The sequence below is a fragment of the Mus caroli genome, chromosome 3, assembly GCF_900094665.2.
Source record: "Mus caroli chromosome 3, CAROLI_EIJ_v1.1, whole genome shotgun sequence".
Classification (NCBI taxonomy): domain Eukaryota; kingdom Metazoa; phylum Chordata; class Mammalia; order Rodentia; family Muridae; genus Mus; species Mus caroli.
Genome location: NC_034572.1, coordinates 134746539 through 134766384, shown reverse-complemented (window position 1 = coordinate 134766384; position 19846 = coordinate 134746539). Strand labels below are relative to the sequence as shown.

The 19846-nt window shown below is 39.8% G+C and overlaps 1 protein-coding gene across 2 annotated transcripts in view; it reads right to left on the bottom strand.

The window, feature by feature from the left end:
- The window catches only part of Unc5c (unc-5 netrin receptor C), a 351708-nt gene extending 332903 nt beyond the window's left edge, over nt 1–18805 (bottom strand). For both annotated transcript variants that reach the window (XM_021157613.2, XM_021157614.1), the window contains exon 1: nt 18379–18805. In XM_021157613.2, coding sequence (XP_021013272.1) covers nt 18379–18502 — 124 coding nt within the window. In that variant the 5' untranslated portion in view covers nt 18503–18805. The remainder of the gene's footprint in view (nt 1–18378) is intronic.
- Nucleotides 18806–19846: the final 1041 nt, after the last annotated feature.

Genomic DNA, 19846 nt, shown 5'->3' with positions numbered 1-19846 from the left:
AGAGAGAGAGAGAGAGAGAGAGAGAGAGAGAGAGAGAGAGAGAGAGAGGGGTTTTCTTCTATCTCATTTATCCCTGTGGAAAAAAACAATAGTGCTTCCTGAATTAAATTAATCTTATCTATACTTGGCTATTTTCTTTCTTCCATAAGTAAATACACAGTAATCATCAGAGTCTGAAAGAAGTATAACATGTTAAAATACCTGAACACAGAGTGACTTCCATGGCTAAAATCCCTGGCACATCTGAATCCCTAGAGAAGCTTGAATTTCAGGGGTCAAGCCCTCAGACAGCTACTGAGATACACATTGAGGTGTAGATTAACCATTCACTGCTTTGATGTTGGGCACAATCTAACACTCAGCAATCTAAAGGAAAAGAAAGTCAAGCAGTGAAAACATACAGATAAGCTAGATATCATAAAGTCATCATTTCCTCTCACTTTATACCCACCCTCTTTCAGATAATTCTTGAATCTCTTCCATATTTGGTATTTGCTTTAAACAAAATTGAGATGTTCAGAAACGAAGACCCATATTTTGTAGGTAGGGTCATCCTAAGCATAACTTTTGTCAGCTGTGATAAGTTTATTTTAACTTAGCTACAGAGATCTTTCCCCTTCACATTTTTCAGGGCTGGTCTGTTCTGGCGAATTTCCAGAATAAACTTTACATCTTCCTTTTAAGTAGGGCAAGATCTTGACATAAAACTACTGTGAGAGCTGAAGCTATGCCTGGCCAATGCAATTAAGGGCTGGCTTCCCCAGTTGTTTTTATAGTGATAAATATAAAGTCCATATCAGGCAGCAAGACAAATTCCCCTTAAGTATCTGCTGTCACATCTGAGAACCAACTTAAGCAGGCTGATCATGACCATGTTTTTGTCTACTGTTTGGTGTCCTTTTCCCCTGAGATTCTCATGGCACAAAAACAACCAAAGTGTACACTTATTTGGAAGGGGGAGGTGATAGGAGAGAGAAGAGATAGGAGAAGAGAAAAGAGAATAGGAGAGGGGTGAGGAAGAGAAGAAGGAAAACAATACTCCATACAAAATTTTACTTCACTTCAGAGTGGAAAGACATAAAAGACTTCAGAGTGAAAAATTATAGTACAACAGATATCCCAACAAGACACAAATAGGCAAATAACAGCACAAAACAGCGCTGAGGCCATTACCATAGATTCTACTTTTGAAACAGTAAAATATATTTCCACATCAAAATAATCCCACTAAGTGAAATTCTTTAAAGGGCTTTACTACCAACATGGCATTTTTTTTCTGTAAGTCAATTACATAATTTGTTGCATATATTTTATCAAATGACTTACTACTCATTTAAGCACCTCAGACGGTAATAGTTTCTTTCTTTTGGAAAAAGTTAAAATTAAAATATGTTACACAAGAGGGTAGAGCAACAAACAAGAGATGTTGGCTGTCCATGGTCAGGAAACCAAGACTTCAACTGTCTTTGAAGTCATGAAAATTACTCTGTAAAAGAAAAGTAATTCTCATTCAATTTTTTTCAAATGGCCTGTAAGAGCACAAAGATCAAAACATGTTTTTTATATCACAATTAAACATTTTAAGAACCAAAAAAAAAGTTTGATGTGAAATCCCTCCTTCTCTAAAACTAGCATTCATCTCAGCTTTAAACATCTTTTCAGAACATTAGGTGTTCAGGGGAAGACGTTAATTTCCATTAAAGAGTTTATTATGTTTTTCTTTTTGTACAAAGATGTATTCTTTTAATACTGCTCTCAAGTCATTTTTTTTTTAACTTTGAATGCCTTTGAGTCTAAATTGACTGTCTTTGCTGAAGTGGTGTTTGCCTCTTTGACCAAGTCTTTGGCATTCCATTACGGGCACCTGCTGTTGATAATTACAGGTCTGTCTCCTTACCACTTCCTCTGCTCTGTGCCAAGGCAAGCTTCAGACTGCCTGATTACAAACAGCACAAGTTAAAGATCCCACATAGATCTCCTGGGTAATTACTCAGGGCAAGTTGGGGCTGTGTTTACTGTTGTTGCAGGAAGCTACTCCTAGGTAGAGTTTTCTCTTCACTAGCTGTATAGTACAATCCAGTGCCTATAAGAGGTTTTGAGTTAATAACAGTTTGTTTTGCCATACCATTTTGTAGTCTGAGGATCAAACTACCCTGCTTAAAAATATCCATGATCACAGTAAACCTATCTTCAGACAAGAGCTAGCTACAGAAGAGTGACTATGTGTGATGCAAATGTACTGGCTTTCATGACTGAGCCTCCAAAGGACTGCCACCCTTCACTTGGCATGTTATGTTCTCATATTGCATCAGAGAGAAAAATAAGAAATACATCCTAGATCAGTAAATGATGCAGCAGTAATTTGATATATAACAAAATTTAACTAATAGGAAGGTCAGGTTCTATTATCAATATCAACAAGGGAAGAGTTGGGAAAACTTTTTAGCAATTGTTGGGACTTCTGGCTTGTAGACCTCCACACAGCTCCCAATTCTCTGTTGCAACAATCTGGCTAGGCCACTGTGTCGAGCTGTGCTCAAAGGGCTTGTATGGAGTTATTTGAGGCTTATGTGTTTCATATACCAGAGAATCAAAGCTCTTCATCTCTTCAAAGCCATGAACCACAGTATAGAAAATTCAATGGGAATAGTATTTTATATTATTTTATTTTACTTTTTTATTTTATTTTATTAGATGTTTTCTCTAGCTACATTTCAAATGTTGTCGCCTTTACTTACCACTTCCTCTGCTCTGTGCCAAGGCAAGCTTCAGACTGCCTGATTACAAAGAGCACAAGTTAAAGATCCCACATAGATCTCTAAGTTCATATTGTTGTTCCTCCTATACAGCTGTAAGCCCCTTCAACTCCTTGGGTCCTTCATTGGGAATGGGTTTTTAAGGCGAAGAAAACTAACCTTTCTGCAACTGTGGTAGAATATCTAAGATAATTGACCTAAAAGAAGAAAAATTATTTTCCCTTCCTCTTTTGAAGGTTTCAGTCAATGGTCAGTTGACCATGTTGCTATTTTGGGGTCTTTGATGTATGGTTGTTGGGAATGCAGGGGTGGGGTATAGCTACTTGTCCCGTGATGACCAGATAAAGAAGAAAGAGAAAAGAGAATTCCTGAACACATGACTGGGAATCCAATACCTTTTATTTTTCCTCCAGTTAGTTTCTCTCTCTTAAATATTCTATCAATTTCTAATACTAATAATGCATGGGAATCTGCCCTTGGTATATGGGCATTTGAAAGCCCCACCAAACCTGCTGGTACCTAATGGATGGTGGATACTGAGGCTTCAGTCCATCTGGGTTTCCATCTAGATATTCACACCCACCTCATTTGATCCAGGAGTTCTTAAATAAAGATTCAAGGAGAGATGCTAATTCTACTACCGTGAATTGTCAGAAAAAAGTTACACTCTGTTATTTATGCAAAACACTCGAATTCATGCAGTACCATTCAAAAATGGATATCACATACCACCCTTGTGTCCAATCCTAATCTGTGTGCTCAGGAAAGGAGGATGATTAGGCACTGTGTTGACATGTATCTGGGAACACAGAAAGAAAAGGGCAGTCCAGCTGGGTAGGAAAGATCATGTTCCAAAGGAGTGAACTAAAACTAAAACTAAAACAAACAGTGTCGGTGGGAGGAGCCAGATAAAAAAGATTGAGCACAAGAAATGAATGGCCAAGGAAGAAGTAAAAGAGAACTGGAGCTAAGCAAGGGTCTGGCTCTAAAGGCTGGGGAAGGGGCTGTCATATTAGGGCTACACTGAGACTATAACAGCTGATGCTCTGTGTGGGGAGACTACAACCACAGAAAAGTTTGTAAGAGTTCAGAGGGAAGTATAAGCACAAATCCTGACAGCTGTGTGAATTTTCCAACCTCCATAAAGGCATGAGTTTGAAGAGAAAGAGCTCCTTAGATGGCCCTGCACTTACATAATTTCCCTTTGCAGGTCAGAGGGATGGGGCGAGGAAAAGTGCTCCACTTCAGTGCAATAGATATCCATGGCCATATTTAGGTAGTATGTATCTTTCCTAACACACCGCCACTAAGTGCTTGAGTATATTTAAATTTTGCTAGCATATAGTTCTATAGGAAAATAGGAAATAGTTTCTGCTTTCACTAACTTGGATTTCTGATGGCTTCTCTACCCTTTCAACGAAATAATGGTAAATCATATATTCTGGGGAGACATAGGTAATGGTTACATCGATTAAAAAAAATGAAATGAAGCCTTTGACAACTGTTTAGTGACTGTCTCTGAGACAGCTTAGTGTTCAAAACATCAGCATTGAGAAGCTTGATCTTCCTTTAATAAAACAACACACATATATCCAAGAAGGAATCAAAAGTACAGACTCAACACTCAGTCACTGTGTGTTTCACTCCTGGAAATCTTCCAAAGATTTACTGCAAAGTAATTGTTATATGTGGTGATGAGTCCCGAAGAACCCATCCAATCAATCATCCACAGTGTCCCAGGTTCCAGATTGTTTCTGTTGGCTCCTTTTAACAGAGTAAGATCCATGAAGATAAGAAGTTTTGTAATTACATGGAGGAAACATTTCCCTGCCCATTATGGAGTTCCTATTAACTTCTTCTTTTAAGTGAGTGTTTCTTAAGAAGGCATTGAGGGGACGAGGAAGGATAGGTGGGGGTTAAAGATAAATGACATTGAACCTTGTGCTTGGATAGAGCAAACTACAAACAGATCCAGTCCTCCTAAAACTGCTGTTCTGTGTTTCCCTATTCACGGAGCTCATCCATCCCGTTGTGGATGCTGAAGGGACCAGAACTGCAGGAACTTGGAATGAGCTCTTTGGCTCTGCATTTCCTATCCAGTGTACATATTTTGAAAAAAAATATGGTTTTCATGTTTTTTTTCTCCTGTTTAAATATTATGATGAAGCATTTCAAAGGATATAAAACTAAAGAACAAAAGATTAGCAATGTCACAGAGAATCATAAAATACAATACTGGATATTCTTTGTAGCTCATCAACTCCTCTTTGCCCATAGTCTTCTTAAAATACAGTCATTATTAAACCAATTGTAAATTATCCTTTTATAACCACACACTGGAAAGTTTTTGTTTTTAATTTTCAAATGGGACTATAATCTTTGTGAATGTTCTTTTTCACTCTTATAGAACACAAGTTTCACATGGATGGCGGTGAGGAACTGGCGAGCTCCGTTGGCCTCTCCTAGAATCCATTTAAAATATTTAATGAAATGAAGTAGAGGCCAGTTCCAGTGAATGCACAGGTGCCTTTTGCCACTATACATGAACATACATTGAACAGTTTGGACATCTAATTAATTTCTTTTTTCTATTTGGCTTTTATCTTCATATGTACTCTGAACATATGAGGAACTCTGGCCTTGCTTGGAGTTTTTAGTTTAATTAATTTTTGCTTTTATACTAGGATCAGTAAGTGCTTTGTAATGTTAAAACTTTTGACATAATGAAGAAGGTTAATTGTTTCAATTCCTTCAGAAAGAGTTTAAATATTAGCCAAAAAGTAGAGTTCAGCAATTAATTGTTCTTAATCTTTAACCTCCATTTTTACAAACACAGCAATGTACAGTTTAAAGAGAATAAATGCATATTTTTCACTTAAAGTTATCAACTCCATTGATTCTGAGCTTGACACATAAAAAAATTATACCACTGGAACTGGAGAGAAGGCAGAATGTGTGAGTACTTCTTATTCTTGCAGAGGAATGGGGTTTTACTCCTACCCCTAAAGAGCTACAACTCTGAAACACCAGTGCCAGGGTATCACTTGCCCGCTTCTGGCCTCCAGAGGCATGTCCATGTATACACAGCAAACTCATTCATAAACTAAAAATAAATTTCTTCTTAAACTCACACTGAAGCAAATTTGTTGCTTTCCAAAGTATTTTAATGTAAAAAGTACCATAATTTTGTATAAAACGTGATTTTTAAAATGTGCCAATCTCTTATTAATGAATGTGTTGTTGATAACACACGTTGGTTGGTCTATAAGATGTTTTTCTACTCAGCATTAATCCCTGCTACACACTGTCTTCTCAGTCTTGTCATAGAATTTGAGCAATGGCAAATGAAACCTGTTACACAGTGTAGACATTTATGATAAGGATAAAATAGCATCAGCCATAACAAAGGTTAAAGGGCACTAAGTGCTTGTCCAGTGCCAAGCGCTGTCCTCGGTCTTTTGCTTTTCACAACCCCATTCCTCCTTACAGTTTTATGACATCAATACAACAATTATTCTCATCCTACACTCCCAGTGTGAAGGGAAATGAAGAGTTTATACTTGTACGCAACTGGCGGACACAAAAGCTCAACACACTTTACCTATCTTTGCCTAGGGACTCACAGAAAGACTGGTACTATTTGCAGTACCACTTGCCACAGGAAACCCATTGGTTATAGACATAGGTAAGTTTTGAAATTTGATTTGTTTTATAGATTTCTTCAATTAGAAAATTGTCAGATCCAACCACATACAGATGCAGGCCCGCATCCACAGGTGTACACAGACAGGCAAACAGTATGTTTTTAATTTCCTGGTAGTCAAAGAAAAAAGTTAGAAGAGAGAGAGAGAGAGAGAGAGAGAGAGAGAGAGAGAGAGAGAGGAAGGGAGCTTATGTGAATGCTGTCATAAATCTCAGTGTAGACATCTATTTTAAGAAAAGAGTTGCAAGCATAAACAAATGCATTAAAGAGGGAATATATTTGTTCCATCTTTTCTTTTTATATGTAGTTCATACCAAAAGAAGAACATACACTTAAAATTGTCCAAGAAAGCAACAGTCTCTTATATAGCAGGGAATTTCTCTAAAAACTGTTCTAAACTAATGTAATAACTGTCCTATTTCAACCAATCTCGGATCATCTTATTATATTTTAAACATAATTCAATTTTATAACACAAGTTTGTAGATGAGTACATATTTATTATGCAGCTAAATACAATGGCATTCTTTCTTCAATTCACAATAGAATTAAATTTCATGCATTACAAAAGGAACCCCCCCCACCATGTATGGAAATAGCCATTTAAAAAGATGTTTTGGCCTTAAAAATAGATTGAAAATTTAAAATCAAAGTCCACTGGGTTGGATGGTGGAATACTCCCATCTGTTATTAATGTCTGAATTATACACTACAGACAAGAGGATTCACCAAGGCCCTTGTATAAGATGTCAGTAAATAACATTTTGGTTAGTAATTTCATTATGTAAACTTTGACCATGTAAGCTCACAATTCATTCAGAATGAACACTTACAGCGGCCTGAAATGAGTTAAAACAGTTAATGACACTAAAGAGGACTTCTTCATTTTATTAAGAAATGCTTGTGTAAGAATCTATTCACACAAAAGGAAAATCTTTGCTACGGCTAAAGAGGAAGCCTATTTTTGTTTTTGTTCTTTGCAAGAACTAAAGGGTTATGTAAGGCTTTACTGTTTATCATATTTTAAAAAATACTTAATTTTAAAGTACAAGTAAGTAAAAACTGTGATGTGTATGGTCAGAGTAAAGAACTCAGAACCTTGAAGGCAAGAAAATCTGGTGAGAATCCAAGTGTACTTTAGGAAGATGTTCATGGAGCGTGTGCACATGCGACTGGGGTCATGTGCTGCCTTGGACTCCATCCCCCTGACTTCTGCTGGGTTTTGCTAATGGCCTGATAATAGGGAAGGGGGGAGGTGAGCATAGAGGTCTCCTAGTACTTTAGAGTGGAGTGAGCATGACAGCTGCTGATTAATTACTGCCCAGTTCTCAACTCACACATCAGATGACTGAGCAGCTCTGTTCAGCACCACAATGGTTTCACAGTTACAGAACACTGGCTTCGAAAATACTTTCAGATGAGGATGAGAGATGCACGGACACCATAATAATTGACAGTATCCAGTATTGTCTTCCAGATGACTAAAATATCCATTAGAAATTTTTCTAAAGGTAAAAAATATATTTGTGAAATTGGTGTTGGCGGGAGAGGTGATATGAGGCTTCCAACCTTCAGTTTCATGTCTGATATCACAGACATATTCCATAGTTTTGAAATCTTACCCAGAGATCATGTGTACATGTTAGAGAGTGTCACATTATACCTGAGCTTTCCTTGCTCCTTTTCCAACACTCACTCTCCTCCCCACTTGGTTGGGCTTTCTGTAGTCTCAAAGTATATGGAAAAATAAACATTATAGCTAATAGCAGAAAAGAAAAAACCCTCACTTTAAATGAATTTCTCAAGACACTGTATGTGAATGAGGGCTTCTATGGAAACAACTGCTGTATGGTGTCAGCTTAAACTGCTCCAGATGATTTCTTTCAAAGCCTCCCTTTTAAGGCCATCACCGCCACATAGTATCTTCTTGTTATATAGACTGCTACTTTTGTTTCATCACAAACCTTTGCCTGTTGAGTAGCAGCCTGCTACGACTATCAGATGGCATTTGTTTTACTTAATGTACATAGTTTTAGAAAAAAATATAGAACTGCTATTACTGCATTCTATGAAAACATGCCAGGGTACATTTAGCTGACACGGCATCAGCTGGTATTTAAACTGGGCTTAGCTAATGGACTTTTAATGTCAGCGGGGTTATGTGCAGTTACTGGCTATTAGCAGAAATGGCTCCTTTCTATAAAAATCACTTTTCCTCAAGTGTGTTGTTTGAACATTCCTTTCCCTAATTTAGTGACTGTCATTGAATGCTAAATAAACCAAAGGACTCTGGAGTCTGCTGTTATCTTTAAGATCCTCTCTTTAACTTTGCAATTCAGCATTAAACTGGCAACCTTTCCCATTAACTTTTAGACTTGTAATCACAAAATGTTATGAGAAATTATATTTACTTTGCCATTTTTCATAGTATACTATGTATTTTGCTATGAAAGCCCCTTGTCAACCATAGAGGATGAATGCTTGATGATGTGTCTAACATAGTTACCAGAACCCTAGAATTGAGTACTTTTAAATTCTCACTTCAAAATTGCCAAAAATTTGAAAATGTATATGTATGTGCTAATAGCTCCAACCGAATGACATTTGGATGTGTTTATAAATATTTATTATTATACTTAATATAAGCAAGAAGCATACTATTGTCATATCCTGAATGAAAATCCGGATATTCTTCCATTATAACAATTTTCCTCTCTGCACAGCTAACATGCTTTGTCCATTTAAGTAAAAGTTTCATTGCATATTGTGATAAAACTGGAAATAAAGCCATCTACGGGAGACCAAGAATATCCGCCACAACCAATCACAGCCTGTTTCTCATCCATAAAGCAAACCATCCCTGCATTATTCTGGGCAGGAAAGAAGAGCTCAGCTGACCTTGCCTACAGTGGGCCTATGTATAAAGTCACTTCCTGTGTAGCACTTCCAGGGCAACAATGACTCTCTTAGAGAAGTTAAAAAGAGTCAGAAACTTGTGTAAAATATATTCTCCCTTCATGTTAGGAAGTGGATATTCTACTGAGGATAGACACTCAACTGTAATCAGTGAATGAGAGTCCAACCATAAGACTATGGGAGAAAAACAACAAGACAAACCAAACAAACAAACAAACAACAAAATCCAGAAGGTCTGCATATGTTTGCCATAGGTCATAGAAAACAGACATCACTTGGGAATAGGTGACAACCTGTTTCTATCAGATGAGACAGACTCTGCACCACATAGTGATTGACTTGTCAATTTGCCAAGACAACTTTCTGCAGAAAAAAATGGATGTAATATTTTTTATTAAGAAACCTGTGATTAAATCAGAATGGCCAGTTTATAATGAGCTTTATAAGTAAAAATAAAACATTTATTCTACAGGTTTCATTTTTTTTTAGGGTAAGTGGCAAATCTGTTTGAAAATAAATGTTCCCTTCTAAAACATCAAAGCATGCAACCTATGCACATCGCATATTCATATTGTTATACAACACACACACACACATTAATAGGAAATTATCAAACTGTATTTGTTTACTTTTTATAAGTATTTACTGTGTTAAAACCTCTGTGCAAAATATTATAGAAAATTTACTTAATTCAATAAAAATAACATGCAAGTCTTTTATTTTTGATCTATAATAAATTTAATAAAACACCCCCCCACACACTTGCAACTGGGAAGGGCACTGCAGCAGATCAAACTCTTCACAGCCATCTTTCTACTTTTCCTAATCATGTTATTGCAAGTAAATGGCAACTGTTTCACCACAGTCCTTTTCAGTTATTTATAGATAGATACATGTATGCTTCGTAGTGATATAGATAAACATTTAGCTCAGGCAATAATACCTGGAGAGGCAGACAGTGATGACATTCCTTCAATGCACTAAAATTCTATTAAGTCAGCTCCACTTAAGCAAATTATCTTTCTCAGGACAATTGTCCCCAAGAATTCCTATATAATCTGAACATAATGCTCTCAGATTTCTTCCAAGCAGGTGAGCCTTAGAAAACAACAGGGTATTGTTTTCAAGGGCAATGTGTAACAAGGCAGTTCGAGACTGAGTAATGCATTTTCTAAAGATCACTGGTGGGTCTCTGCATAGCACTCATCTAGTGCCCAGTGGAGCGTGTCCTCCCCAAATAGGTACCTAAGAAAATATAACCTGTTAAACAACACAGCCTTTGAAAATACTCTGGAAATCCTTTCCCTATGTCAGCTAGAGTAAGAAACTAAAGCATGATTTATATAGAAGTTTTATGCCATATGCTTCAATATTATGATGAGAAACCAATCTTAGGTCTCTATTACAGATGGAACTAATAATGAATCATAAACAACAACAACAACAAGAACAACAACAACCCTCTATTTTCTCCTCCACCCCTGAAAGCAGTCAGAGAAATGGGTTTCTGTTTTCTAGGGTGAAGACCCTGTGTGTAAGGAGCAAGTGTCAGCTTCCTTCATCTTTGGGTTGAATCCCTAGGCCAATTTTAAGTTACAGCCTCTCATCATCTTACAGAGATCCAGAATGAAGAATTAAAATTGCCAAGGAAAATGAGAGGCAATATAATTACTGTTTTATTTAGGATGCTTTCAGCATTGCTACTTGCTAAACTTGAGTCCTTCCACTGGGTGGCCACGATGTGTACATTTTGCAGTCTCTACTCAAAGGGGATCCAACATACCACTTTTCTTTTGACCAAAAGCCAAACAGAGTAAATATATATGGAATGCCCATAATCTTCAAAGGCCAGTTACCAGAATTTACTCTAGTAACTGCCTGTCTTTCCTGTTTTCAAGGTTTCTGTTTGTTTTGTTGTTGTTGGCTTAGTAATTTGGGGGTTGTTTGGCTTAGATTAGAGATAGCTCCAAATCCACAGAACAGTAACAGTCCTACGGCCACTGAGTATCGCTTTTAGCATCTGTCAAAGAGACTGACCATCTGCTTACATTTCAAAGGAGTTCTTCAAAGGACTCTTGCAGTTCTTGTTATTCCAAAAAAGATAGCATAGTGGTTTAGAATATTTAAGTACAAGTAACTAACTTGTAAATGTATAGAAAAAGAGATTGCCCAATGCTCCTTCCTCTAATTTTAATCTTACGCTTGACTTTTATTTGTCAAAGATTAGAAATGTTTCTTTTATATCATGTAGCCTAACGTATTGCCCAAAACTTCTCCTGTCTAAGTGAATGTATCTTATAAATTAACTTTACATGAAAAAAATTTCTTCACAAAGTATATGTTTCCAAACTTTTACACTACTCTCTTTATACTTTTGTAATTTCTATATTCATCTTAATTTTCATGAGCTGGAAGGAAGGAAGTCTGCATTTATCCTTTTGGATATAGTTGAGTTAATAAGTGGATTACAAATGCATTTTGATATGTAAACACTAACCTATTTTTTAAATTTAAAATAAACTTTCCTATATAAGGATTTTCTTTTCAATAGGGAAAAATAGAACACAATAAAATATAGGTAAGTTTAAGTAGCCCGAAATTAAGACATTGACTATGTGTGGGAAATGTTAGCAATCATTAACAAAATTGTTAAATGTCATGAAGGAGTTTCTGTTTAGCATCTGTATCTGGAAAAAAAAGATAGCATGTGTTCATCTTACAAGGCTTCTTACTGCTCTCAGATTTGCTGAGAAATGAAACTAGTCACGGGAGCCACATGACACAGTGATTAATGAAGGTAAACCCTCCTATGTTCACAACATTTTAAAATAAATAAATAAGGCTTGTAACTCTGGAGCTAAATTTGATTAATCAATATCATATATTAGTATGATTATGTTCTCCCTAGTATTTGAAGAACTCCAACAAGCATGTCAACATGAGGAAAGTTCACCGTATCCCCTTTCCTTTCCATGAGAACATAAGACTCAGTGTGTTATTTAATTAAAGGAGGATATTCCCCAAACATGGGAGTTTTCAAATGTTTTGCTTCACTTTCCATCACAAAGCACTTTTGAGTTACTGTTCTTTGCTAATAAAAGATGCTAATACTGATGTAAGGACAAATATCTGCATGTTAGGCACTTCCAAAATGGTAGCTCGCTTCCTAAATTATAACTTCACTTTAATTGATGTCACAGGACTTCAGCACTATGTGGAGAAGAACAGATCTAAGTACCTAATCTCCACTCCATTCTTTTTCAGACTTCGAAACTTCATTGTGTAATTCTGTGGAGGCAACAGTGCTCAGAATGAGAGAAAGCCAGCATTTCAAATGCAAGTCCAACATTTCAATGAATTCTCAACTTATATCTTATCATCTTCAAATACTTTCCATAGAAAAAGTATAATAATTTCCAACATAACTTAAAGATTTTCAGAAAGAGGAGTTTTGACATATCCAAGCTAACTGAGAGTAGGAACATACTCAGTCCTTCTAACTCTGTGAGTTCGCAGAAGTATTTGCACTAAATATTTTTTATTAAAACGTGTGTAAATTTCAATACAAAGCATTGCATCAGGAGAAGCTATAGGCTACAATATTATTTTAAGAATTACAAATAAGAAAACATTAGCATTTCAAAATTGCTCCTGAAAATGTACTTCAATCAAGTAGTGCAAAACTAATACTAAGTTTCTATTAAAAATATTCTTGAAAGATACTCTCTATATAAGGTCTCAGACTCGTGGAGTCCTCTTTCACAGTAAGAGAAATAATATTTACAAGTAAGTGCTAGAAATATAAAAGCAAGTCCATAGTAGGTTCAAGCAGCTGTTGATTAAGAGAGAGAGCCAGAGACAGTGATAAAATTGAGAGGAAGGATGAGAGAGAACAGAGAAGATTAAGTGTCTTGGGCTTGTGTAAAAAACTTAACTATCAATAATTTAAGTCAGAATTACAGATTTTCAGGAAAAATACCTTTGTTTTAACTCTAAGTAAAGGTAAACATTAAGGCCTCTCAAAGTCTTCAGTTTGTCTTAAAAGTTGGTCAGAAAGTAACATGCAAAGAAATATCAGTGATTGTTTATTTTAATGTTCACTACAATCACAAGCAATTAAATGTGAAAAGTCAAATAGAGTGTGGATCTATTTAAGGCTTGATGAATTTGGCTCACATTTTGCCAGTGTTTTACAAAGTTGGAAGTCAAGGAATAATAAATTTTTTTGTAAACTACCTATTGCTATAGATGGTTTACATACACTAATTCAGCCTTAGTATGACCTATGGTATATATTTTTCTCATTTTACGCGTGGGGAAATTGAGGTACAGAATAGTTAAATAACTTAGCATATCACAGTCATATAGCTAGGATGTATCTGAAGAATTATGATGCATTGTGCTAACTAAAACAGGCACATGGTATTAACTGTTATTAGCTTGTACCTCCCCAAAGCCAGACAAAATAGCCATTGACTCTAAGTAGTAGGCCATAGAGTCATAGCATAGCACTTGCTATCATAACATGTACAGGTACTTAGATTCAATCCCCATCACCAAAGTAGGGGAGGTATCTGAATATAAGTAATACTTTTGAAATGCAAATTTAACTTAAAGAAAAGCCCACTTCCATCATGGGCATGGGGGTACACAGTTGTAATCCCAGAAACAGATGGGGGTAGGGGCCAAGGTGGGTAGGTGGCTCATGAGTTCACAGACAGCATGAGAGATGGTGGGATGAATGAATGAATGAATGAATGAGAGTATGTGTCTGGACTAGTTCAACTTCCAAGTGTCCCTTCCTTACTACTTCCAACCAATTAATCTTATATGTATAAAATACCATTAATATTCTATGTATAAAATTTTTGGAACTGTCTTCATTACCACCACCACTCATGGGATAATCCTGGCCACCTTGACACAAGGAACATATCTGTATACACTGTTACAGTTCAGAAATTAATATGCTGGTAGATCTATCCTGATGATAAAGACAGTTTATTCAAGTCTAACTCTCCAACAAGTAGCACACAGTCTGGGACTTGTTCCCTATGGCATACTACTTCTAGTATACATTCTGTTCAAATAAGCTCAAAAATGTAGTGTGCAGTAAATGGGAACAGATTTGTTTTTAAGTTGCACAGATGCAAAGGTCAAGTAAAAGGGATCTAGGCTGAAACTTCAAGGTTGGAGTCTAGACTCAGCTTCTATCCACACCATCTTCCAGAAATGACTACATCCCCCAGTGCTAGTGTTTCTTCTTAGAGTGGCTCCCTCTGCTGCTCCAGCAAAGCCATGACCTAAATCATAAAAGTGCTATGTGCAATTAAGGCCTAATGGAGCACACTCTCCCTTTTCATGCTAATAAGAGGGACACATAAGGGGACAGTTATATTTAAATCTCAACAATTACACTACATACACAAAGAGGGTTAGCCTAGTACAGCTCCCAGGATGCTCTTATCTCCTTAGGGGAATTGTTTCCAATATATTTGCAGGGATTCTCATGATGACCTATCCCAGGGTACAAAGATGGATACTTTAAATGATTCTTCCCCACTTAACTCTGATGTTTATTATAATGTAATGATTTCTTTGTTTTACTGACAGGATCTGGCTTTGTTACACAGGCTGGCTTTGACCTTGCATTCCTCATGTCTCAGCCTCCTTAAGTGGGAGTCTTACAGGTATAAACCAACACACTCTGCCATGATACAGCATTTATTTTTAGCCATGTGCTTGCAAAGTTTGTTCTCTGAAGACTTTTAACGAGTCTGTAAATTAGAATACAGAATTACTTGCCTAACAAAGGCCAACTTGTCTATTTTTCTTTATGGTAAATCTCCATAGTGAATACATGAATTTGTCCTCCCAGCTGAGCCATATATGAGAGAGTAACCATCAAGTTTGGTTATTATCGAAACAGACTGTCAATTTGTAAAACCCCGACATGCATAAAGTCATGAAAGTACTGTCCTCTCCTGTGGAAAGAAATGTGTTACTTGTCTTAAAAACACTAAATTTATGCAATAAGAGAATTATCTCTGAATAGATATTAATAATTTTCTGTTCTAAACTTGGAGGTGTTAGCACACATAATATTAGTGGTGGCAGATAAGAGAGACATTGTGATGTAAAAGGGTAGCATAGTAGGAGGCAAAAATTCACACACACACACACACACACACACACACACACACACACACACCTACCTTGCCTTTCCTAGTAAAAATCTTTCATTCTTGGAAGTCAGGAGCCCTGAGATTTCCCTGGAGAGAAGGTTTCCCAGCAAGCCTCAATGAAACAATTAGAGCAGGGGTAGAGAAGGGGAAAGTTCTTGCCTACAGCTCAGAGAATTTCCCAAGGACCTGTTTAACATGACTGCTGTCTGTCTTTAATCCATAGTTGCAAAACTCCCTCAGTCATAAATAATACTCGCTCTGTGCTTCTACAACCATGTTGTGGTTGGTTTTTCTCCTCCCCTGGGCTGATTTCAACTCGAGATCTATTTTTTGAAAGCTTCTCATTTTCTCAGCACTGCTCCAACAGATTCGAAACCTTCATCACATTGTAAAGTACTTCATGAATGTCTTGCATTCTAATTGCATGTGGACTTCCATTCATGAAAAGTACTGTCCACTGGAGTCATTAACGCAGCAGAACAAGCAAATGGTACCTCTGGGGTATGTGTGGAAGCTCTGGTGTAAATTGGAAAGAAAGGAGATACTGAAGGAAATGGGAGCCTGCCCCCCAGACAGTCCTACAGTGACTGGCTGAGAATAGAGTGTTAACAGCAGGTCAGTAGTAAACAGGCCTGGCTAATGAGTAGCAGCCACAGGGACAGTAGCTGATAGCAGATTTCTGTGCTCTACACTCCCTTTGATGTCTCACAGATAACACAGGAAGAGCTGGTACTCTGGAACATGGAGGATAACAAAGATAAAAGTGAGAGTCCTGCATCTCAGACCATGTGATTTGAAGGGGGTGGGGGAAGTTATTCTTCCTGATCGAGAGTAAATGGAGAAAATCCACACCAGCACGGCATATGCCCCCCCCCAACCTGCTTTTCTTTCCCTGCTGAAGATCAGAATTAATCCTCAACCTTTGCCTTGTCTGGTGTAGACCAAGAGAAAGTGCAGGAGGCAGAGCGTATCCCCAGCTCCTTCCCGCTTAGTCTCTGCTCCCTTCTTTCAATATTAATCCACTTACAGTCCCCTGTTTGATTATCTTCATCGATCCTTCTCCTACCCAGTCTTTTTAATTTGGCTGCTGTAAGCTCTCCACAGGGATCCTGCCTCCTTTTGGCATCTTTGGGGACTTTTAACTTTTCCTTTTCCCAAACCCTTCCCCTCACCCCCAATGGCTTAGTCCTTTGTGCACAGAAAAATGACACTGAATTCCAGCAGGACTCATACAGCTGATTCCAGAACCCTTAGGCTTCCTAAGATCACTGTCCACGTTGGCTTCCTAAGATCCTCCTGGAAGCATTTCTGGCTAGAGTCCCGAAAACTTCTGACCACTTTCAAGAACTCTAGGCTTTCTAGCACGGATTCCCTTGAACATGGTCAGAGGTGCTCTGGATGTGTGCATAAGCAAACCAGAGCTGACCCACAAGGATAGGAAGCATCTGTCCAGAAAGGAAGGCAAGATTTATGAGCATGGCCACTTAGCAGTGTAGCAGGAACAATTTACTCCCTAAGTAGCTATCTCAGATTCACACTGCCTTGCTAATCACATACCTCCTTATGAGGACCACACTTGCCTAGCCTCTGGGCTTTCTTTCAGCACCCACCTCCCTGCATCAGTGACTGTAGATTTTAGGAAATGAATGCTGCAGTTGGAATAAGTCAGTCTGTGAGCATCATGGAAGGAGTAAGGGCTGCTGCTCCTCCCCCCAAACTCTCCAAATTCACAAAGAAGTGTGTGTGTGTGTGTGTGTGTGTGTGTGTGTGTTTGAAGAAAAGGGAAGGTCTCTGAGCTGGTTCTGAATTGTTGCCTCTCTCTCCAGGCAAAGCTGTGTTGCCTTCTGGCTATAGGCAATAAATAAATAAATAAATAAATAAATAAATAAATAAATAAATACATAAATCTTTAAAATGGCAAAGAAGGATCTGGGTGGGAACTGGTTTGAATAAGTCTGGGAGCTGCACCTCCCTCTAAAACTCAATGAACAAGAAAGAAGCCTCCAAGATGAACCTCAGTCTAGGTGTCTTCCCCCTACCCGTACAAGACATTCCCAACTCTGGACCACTGTCCTCCTACTCCGGCTTTGCTCAGAGTGCCACACACTTCGAGGCTTAAACGCATTAAAATATCAGTTATAAACTGGTTAGCAGCGTCCTTTCCCCCAGAGAGTTGCAGATTTGGTTTGAACAGCTAGAGTCGCCCACTAGAGCTGTGGGTTTGAAGTTTTTCAAGGGTCGCCTGTCCGGAGGGGGACACGAAGAGGTTGTGAGTGGAGAAGCAGGCACACCCGGAGCCTGTCCTTTCTGGGCGAATTGAACATCTCCATAGCGCCCCATCAGCAGTCTAGGGGCACCGGCGCCTATGGGTCCTTGGCGGTAATGGACATATTTCCTTAGCGGAGGTGGAAGAAAACCCTGCAAGCGCAGCCATCGCGCACAGCGGAAAGCCTCGGCACACTACACATATTGGGGCGCATACCACAACGCCACTATCAGTGCCTCTGGAAACACCCAGGTACACAATATTCGAAACCGTGCGTCTGTGGGTCTGAAAGTGCAAAAGACACTCCAGGATCCCACAGGCACGGAGACAGCAGCTACACTTAACACACCCCGGGTCCATCCTTACCCAGCTCTGGAGCTAAGACTGAAAATCTGGTTTCTTAACTAGTTGGGAAAGTGGGATTTAAAGTGGTTTCCATTGGGGACAACTAGGCAGATGAGGAATCAAGGAGCGCCGGGGACAAATAGAGGTAGAAGAGAGGGAAGACAGAAGCAATGGGAGGTGACCGCCGCGCCCTGAAGACCCTCTTACCTTGAGCGGCGGAGCCCGTGCCACTGGCGCTTAGCAGGGCCAGGGCAGGTAACACAAGCATCTGCAGCAAGTATCCTAGTCCCAGTCCGCAGCGGGCAGCTGTCGCCCTCAGACCTTTCCTCATCGTCGGCAGAAGTGTACGGGGAAGGGAAACGCCACCAGGAGACGCGCAAACAGCCGAAAGCCCAGCCGGGCAGGAGGCTGGATCCGGCCACCGCCAGGCAGTCCTGAGAAATAACAGCAGCCTGAGCGCCACACTCCACTTTCTCCAAGGGCAGGGGCCAAAGGGGGTGGAGAGGAGCCTCCGAGGAGGAGTTTGAAGGTCCCTCGTCCACTGCGCCTAGCCACTGACGTCTCCCGCCTGCTAATGCTCTGCCCCCACTCGGGAAGTGCTGGGAGGCGTTGCGCGGCCACCACGACAGCTCCCGCAGCTCCGCCGCCAGCCGAGCGGGAGCTGCTCTCCAGTCCCCGCGCCCGCTAGGATCGCACAGGCGCCGGGGATGGGGAGGTGGCAAGAGCTGGAGGAGTGGCGAGCCTGCGAGGCGCTCCCCGCTCTGATCCTTGCGCTTCTGTGCGGGAGAGACTCCCCTGCTGCCGCCCGCCCGCCGACGGTCCAGCGACTGTCGCCTCCAGGAGTGGGGCGAGCGGGGGTCCTGGGTGGCGCTCGCAGAGGAGGCGTGGAGGGCGCGGCCCCACTCCGCGCGGGGGGGAAGAGGCGGCGGGAGCGCGCTCGCCCGCCTTATGTAAGCGAGGATGGAGCGAAATCCACGCCTCGCGCGGAAGGTGGAGTCCACTGGGTTCACTTGCTCACTTGCTCACTCGCTCCGGCTCTGACAAGGGACACCTGGGGGCAGAGGCAACTGCGGCCAGGGGCAGCACAGTCTCCCGCCTGGCGCCAGACTCCTGCTCCGCAAGCGCTGCGGGCACGCCTCAGGCCACTTGGCGGTGTCCAGCGGAGCTCAGCCCACCGCCTGGCAGTGTCCCTGGGCCGGCCAAGCCTAAGCCAGATGCCCCAGGACTGCTCTCGCTCTAGGATTTAGGGAGTTGCGCTTGATTGAGCCGGAGGCGGGCTGGAACTTGTTCGCATAGATGGGAAAGAAGGCAAGAAGCATTTGCAGTGGCTCAGCCCACTATCTTTGGGTTGTCAGCGCCAGTCAGGCTGTTTTATGCTCTGCGAGCCTGTGACCTATTTGTGGTGGAACAAAAACTGGAAATCAATGGAAACTCCCTCGGTGCTGAGGTTTTTTTTTTTTTTTTTTTTGCTTGTTCATCTTGGTGGCTGCTGAGATTGAACATTTAAAGAGTGCCGCGGCAAAACCAAGAGAACCACCCCGCCCCCCCTCAAAAAAAAAAAAAAAAAAAAAAAAAAAAAAAAAATTTGCAGATGCTCAACTTGATGTTGGAACCTATAACTTAGTCTCCAAATTCTTAACAGCGAGGAGAGAGGACTAAATCTGCTTCAGTACAG